This window comes from Salvia hispanica, chromosome 6 (genome assembly GCF_023119035.1).
Source record: "Salvia hispanica cultivar TCC Black 2014 chromosome 6, UniMelb_Shisp_WGS_1.0, whole genome shotgun sequence".
NCBI lineage: Eukaryota > Viridiplantae > Streptophyta > Magnoliopsida > Lamiales > Lamiaceae > Salvia > Salvia hispanica.
In genome coordinates, this window is record NC_062970.1 from 44,812,672 (window position 1) to 44,819,091 (window position 6,420).

At 34.6% G+C, this 6,420-nt stretch overlaps 1 protein-coding gene across 1 annotated transcript; it reads right to left on the reverse strand.

Annotated features, from left to right (window-relative positions):
* Positions 1-6: 6 nt before the first annotated feature.
* Positions 7-3,277, reverse strand: LOC125194293 (protein ALTERED PHOSPHATE STARVATION RESPONSE 1-like). The gene is made up of 6 exons (XM_048092435.1): positions 2,961-3,277; positions 1,704-2,559; positions 1,415-1,599; positions 1,062-1,282; positions 627-957; positions 7-538 (listed from the first exon to the last, which is right to left on the reverse strand). The coding sequence occupies exons 2-6, from the start codon at positions 2,500-2,502 to the stop codon at positions 104-106; spliced, it is 1,971 nt and encodes a 656-aa protein (XP_047948392.1). The 5' UTR covers positions 2,503-2,559; positions 2,961-3,277; the 3' UTR covers positions 7-103.
* Between the last annotated feature and the right edge of the window lie 3,143 nt (positions 3,278-6,420).

The window sequence follows — 6,420 nt, forward strand, 5'->3', positions numbered from 1 at the left end:
TAACAAAATCCATATATATATATATATATATATATCAAGAAAAGCTCATGTTACAGACAAGTTTGCTAATTTCTAAGCACAACATGAACTGCATCTTCCCAAGTTAAATTTCAGAAGCTGCAGTCTGCATGTCGTCTGATTCTGACATTGTCGAGTAGCTGAGGATCGCCTCGAAGCTGTGGCAGTAAGCGCTAGAATACACGAGAAGAGCCTGAAACAACTTGGGCAGGCTTGTCTGTAGGTTTTTCAGGATCATGGATCTGGTCGTTTTAACAGAATTCGAGTACTTGGCTTTCTCGTCTTCGGCTAAGCTCCTCAGAGCATCGGCCTTAGCTCGCCTGGCTACTAACGGATGCTTGGAATCTTCGACAGAGATGCTCCCTCCCAACTTCATCTCCATTTCTGCAAGAAAAGTGAGCTCCCTCTCAAATTTCCTTGCAAGCTTCTCAGATCTCTTGCGTAAGTCGAATTCGTGTTGCTGCTGTAAGATGATGGAGTGAACAGCTGACTGTAGACACTTGATGGCATCAGCCACCATCTGAAAGAAAAACAAATATATTGTGACAAATTATACACATTTTATCACAAGATTTACATTACTTCACTTAATTTTTCAAGAATCATACCTTATCTGGCAATTTATCCAGTGCTTGCTGCCATTTGTCCAAAAGGGCATGCAGCGTTGGCGATTCGCTGTGAGAGTTATTAGCACCTTCGATATAGTTACTCAGCTTGATCCACTTGCAGAGCGTTCTCACATACTCGCGCTGGTACTTAACGAGCTTGCAGAAGCTGTGGTGCCACGACGTTACTTCTGTCTGCAGCTGGCCTGCAGCCTGCCGTTGTGATTCAGTAGTCGGCTCCAGGGCTTGCTGATCCGTGAGATGACTCATCTGCTGAGATATGTGATGCTGGACTTGATGAGAGTTGTACATCGTTTGCCACATGTGCATCAGCCTGAGAAGACGAGGTCACATCAGAATACGATACAGAATCATATAATGCACTACATATCATGATTATCATCATCAGTTTGAACGGAAAAGCAGCTCGTCTCTTACCCTGAAGCCAGTGTGATCAGCTGAGGGTGTAATTCCTTGTTCACGAGTGTGAGTATGGTCGAAGAAGACCTTCCGATCGACTCTTGGAGAGACGAGATGTAAGATCGCAAACTTTCAAACATGGAGCGTGTCTTCTCCGCCTTGGTCCAGTCGTGCTCTTCGTCCAGTTTCTGTAGTAGCAAAGATTTTCTCCCAAATTCCACCTTAGAAATCTCTTCCTCCTAAGAAAACAGGAAACATTAGAAGAAACATAAATGAAAAATCAACACACAATTTATCAACCAAACAAAAAAGTTAGTAATATTTCTTCCTTCAACCAATGCAATTCCTATAGTTTACTTAAGGGAAACTACCTTAACATCCTTATAGAGTTTCTGTTCCTCCGAATAAAGTTTTTCGAGTGTGATACAGTGAGCTCCGGGCTTGCAGGGCTCACCGGATCCAAACATATCTCCTGTTTCTCTAGTGGATTGGAGTGATTTAGATGACCACGACCAATTCAAGGCACTGAAGACCTTAGCTGAATTGCTTCTCTTCCCTGCTTAGTCGATGCAAAGACACGAAATCAGATTACGCATAACACAAAAATTTACAAACACCAAAAGTTAACTTATATAACTAAATAAGAACTAAAACCATTACTCTTATTCTCATTGCTACTCTGGTAAAGGAATGTTCCTCCTGCATTAATATCTATGAAAACAGCAATATCCTTCACTACAGCGGATGCTTTCAGGAAATACTCGTCCAAGTCTTTGACAACGCCCGCCAAGTTCTTCTTGCCCCTCCAAACCACCATTGCCATATCTGCAGTGTCCTTCGTGTGCCAGCTCATCATAGACGAGCTATCATCAACAAACTCAGTATCCGGAGGAGGCAGCATGTCAATGTCATCAACAGCAAAATCTGCCTCCTCCTCCTCATTCTCCTCGTCTTCATCTATGAACTCAGTATTTGTATCCTTCCAACTCTCCTCCTCACCCTGCTCCACCGTCTCCCTTCTACTCTCACAATGCACCGAGGCAGAACCAAAAACGTCCCAGTATTCCCAAGACGAGCTAGGAACTGGTGGGGGTGGAGTGTGACCACTCTCCTCATCGACCTCAATGATTTCCTCCACAGCAGATTGAGCCTCTCCCGGTTCAACCTCAGACTTCCTTATATCAGGGCTAAAATTGGGCGGAGGCGGAGGCGATGGTGGCAAAGGCAGAGGAGGGGATGCAGGGAATTCAGCAGCAGAATTCGTGTCCTCGAATTCCAAGGATTCGGGCTCAGTAAACTGCCTAAGTGTCATTCCAGTATTCCTCAATGACCTCAAATATGCTATCTGAGCATCAGCAAACTCTTTCCTATATCTCAAGAGCTGTTTCATCAGCCTCTTCCTCTCCTTACACATCCTCACCCTCTCTTCTTTATCAACTCTTGATGCAACACACCCCATTTTCCCCAAACCTTGATACAATAACAAATTTTCCACCTTTTAGGCCTTCAACATTCACTATAAATAATAGGAGTAGCAAAGCTCAATCAATATTTGTCAAAGATAGTGAAACAACCAGAATACATAGCCCTCCAAATCTCCATGGAAGAAAAAAAAACAAAGACAACAACCAAAGCTCAAAGCAAAGTTTTGCAACTATCCTACCAAACATATGGTCCACATAGCATATCAATACTCACAAAAAATGCATGAAAAATAGCATAAAGTTCAACTCTCAAGAATTTCATAAGTATGCTTTCCACAGAGTTAAGACAAAATAGCATAGTACATTGTTATCCAGCTCCAAAATTCTGCTGAGATCACAAACCTAAAAGAAATATTTACACTGAGCTAAAATTTATAAGGAATAGTTTAAAGAAACACTCCAAGAAATGGGAGTAAAAAGAAGTGCAGTTCACCTTAATTTTGGAATATTAAACCTCAGAAGAATCCAAATGTTTGTTGTCAAAGATCAAAACTTTGGCCATATGGACCACTAAATTTATCCAGATAGTATTTATTTTCAAGAAACCAAAGAGAAAGACAAAGAATGGCTCTGACACAGAACCGTTTTGAGGCGACAATGTCACAACAAGCTGCAGCAGAAAAACACAGTATCAAGAAAAAAAATGGGGGATGAATGAGCTCTAGCAAAAAGCTAAAAACCAAGAATTTTGAATGTAGAAAGGAGTTAAGTGTAGTCCAGTGTGTAGTGTAGTGACTACTGTGTGTGTGTATGTGAGAGAGAGAGAGAGAGAGGAGGGGATGGCTCGAGACCCAAGAAGAGGCATCCAAAGACCAAAGACCAAAGCACAAGAAAGAAGATGACAATTGACAACAAATTTTCCTATTTTCTTTGAAGGATGTCTGTTTTGGTTGTCAAATGAAAATGATGATAATAAAAATAACAGTGTATTTATATTTCAAAAATGATAATAGCAGTGTATTTCTTTAATGATAGTCTGATACCCTAAAATTAGAAATGACCATTTGAATCATGAATTCAAAATATTACTGTAATTTAAAAAAAATCTGTATCATTACATTGAGAAAATAAATTATACTTACTAAAATATTTATATAATATGGAATCCAAACATTTACTTTTAAATCTTTTGTTATTTATAAGGTTATTATTAATGTTTGTTAAATGCGTTTTATGACTCCATTTTGTTGAGAGGGGTAACCATTTATTATACTCCCTCCGTCTCTGATAAAAATATGAGCATAATAATGGATAATGGAACCACATTATTATTAGTGTTTATTGGTGACATAAAGTCGTAAATAACTGAATATATAGAGATAATAAATCGTGATAACTTTTCATAAACTGAAAGCTAATATATTTATGGGACCGGCGAAAAAGAAAGTGCACATATTTTTATGAGACGAAAATTTGATAATATAAATTTAGTGAATAATTAATTATTTTAATAGTTATTTTTTTAATAATAGGATTTGAGACGTGTTCATGTATTACATTTTTTGTCATCATCAATAGGATAATCTTTTATAACAATATCATGTCGAAAAAAAAAGCTTAGTGGTGAAGATAATAACACTTGTAGTAACTATTTGACGACTTTGAAATCAATATTTGACACCACTAGAGAATGTATCTCAACCTTTTTGTAGACAGCCCTTTTTACCAATCAAAAGCGTCTTTTATTTTAATCAATAAAAACCCAAAAACGTGTGACACCCAACTCAAAAACCTAAGCTTTTTTTCAGATCGAATTGAATGCAGCCAAACCACTTGTATAATGTGATGATCCAAAACTTTATGGCTTTCCTTTACCTTTTGAATTAAGAAAAGAATAAAGCTATAAAGTGTTTTTTTATAAATTTTAATAATAAATAAATAAATGACCTTATTTGAGTAGTACTATTAATGTCTTTCCTTTATTTTCGCTTTGTAAATAATCTATAAAGAGATAATGATTTGACCCTAATGTGAGATATAATATTCCCAAGCAAATACAAATAGTAAATATTGTACAAACTTCAAACTATGATTTGGATCGTTAGAAAATAAAACTAGATGATAAAATAAGCAACGAAAAATGTCAACGCAATATCAACGATTAATATTGTCTTGACATTGTGTTGACACTTTTTGTTACTGTTATTTTGTCATCTATTGATATTTTTTAACAATTCAAATAATAATTTGAAGTTTGTACAATCTTTAGGCTTTGCATTTTATCATACCATGATGTAAGTATATGTCATAAGAATTGAATATTTTACTAAAGCAATACCATGATGTAAGTATATGTTAGATGAATTGAATATTTTACTAAAGCAATCACTGGCAAATGAATTTGTTTTTATTTGAATACGAATCATTATATTTATATTTTCAAGAATAACAAAGTTTGTGGATGACGGTATGGAAAAAACAAATTTATTTTAGATGCATTCATATAGTAATAAATTACTTGTTTCTCACCATCATCCATAAAGATTCAGCCTGCAATACCGTACTTGTGTTTATTATATTAATTGTGTAGTTAAAAAAGCATGTGATATTAAATTATTAATGTTCACTAATAAACATTGATGAATTATGCAATTTGGCTTATAGAATTTTCATGGGATGAAAGCATGGGGCCCGCGGTTTTAGGGAAATGGAACGATATTTCATTATTTAAAAAAAAGAGTTGGATTATTTCATATTTTCGGATTTTAGTTATAGTGGAGTATTATTTTGATCAATTCAGAAATGCTTTTTTCTATCAAGTATATTGAATAAAGGTTAAAAGTATACTCAAATTATTACTATTTGGTAATGACAATGTTGGGAAGGCATGGGGTCGTTTATTATTATTTTTAATTTTCTTTAGGATGCACATTATGAAAAATGATTCATAATGATTTTATATGAACCTTTAAAAATATTTTTAAAATTTGTTATTGTGTGTAAATGGGTTTTAAAGTTTTGATCAACAAATAATATATCAAGTTGTCAACCAAAAATTAAGGACTCGAATTTGATTTCAATAGAAAAAACATGAAGGCCCACTGACGAAATGGGCCCATTTGATAATATTAAGGGCCATGGTTGATGAATTGGGCCCTCAATTATGATAAAGAAGCCTCAAGCAAAATTCAAAAAATTAAGTGAGGATTAGATCTTGATGTGAAACTTAGAAGAACGTAATATCAAACAATAATGATACTTTATATGTTCACGAAAAATAGAGCATATTTAAAAAATAAAAAAAAAGTTTTCAATAATTTCTCTTTTTACTTTGAACCTCACATTCTATTAACACTATTACTCTATTACTTTATCAATTTTACATTAAAACTCATGTTATTCACAAAGTGTTTTATTTTTCGTGGACGGAGGGAGTATAACTTACTACTCCACTAGTACTAAAATATATAGTTGTGGACACTTGTGGTTGATTAATTGCTAATCGTGATCACTCACATGTATATATAACCATTCAAATAGTTGTTTAGTTGTCACGGCATTATATTAATAGGTTGTCATCTATCTACGTATCTAAATCCGGATTTCACGAATTAAGTTAATACTAATGACTTTTTAAAGAAACACAAAACAAAAAATAATGTGGTAATTTGTTGACTTTGCAGCTACATCTTTTAGTATTACTAAAATATTTTATAACATTATAATTATGCATAACGTTGCATGTACGTAGCAATATTATGGCACATTATAATTATATCTAATGTAGCGTAATAATTAAGGGATGGTTTATTATTATAAGATGACCATTTCGAAATTGTAATTTTTTTAGGTTTATGAACTTACATGACGTGCTATGCGTGGTTTTAAAATTTCAATGTAAAATTCATTTGCCGATTTAGAAGAATGCATCATTGATTGATTGCCATTTGCCA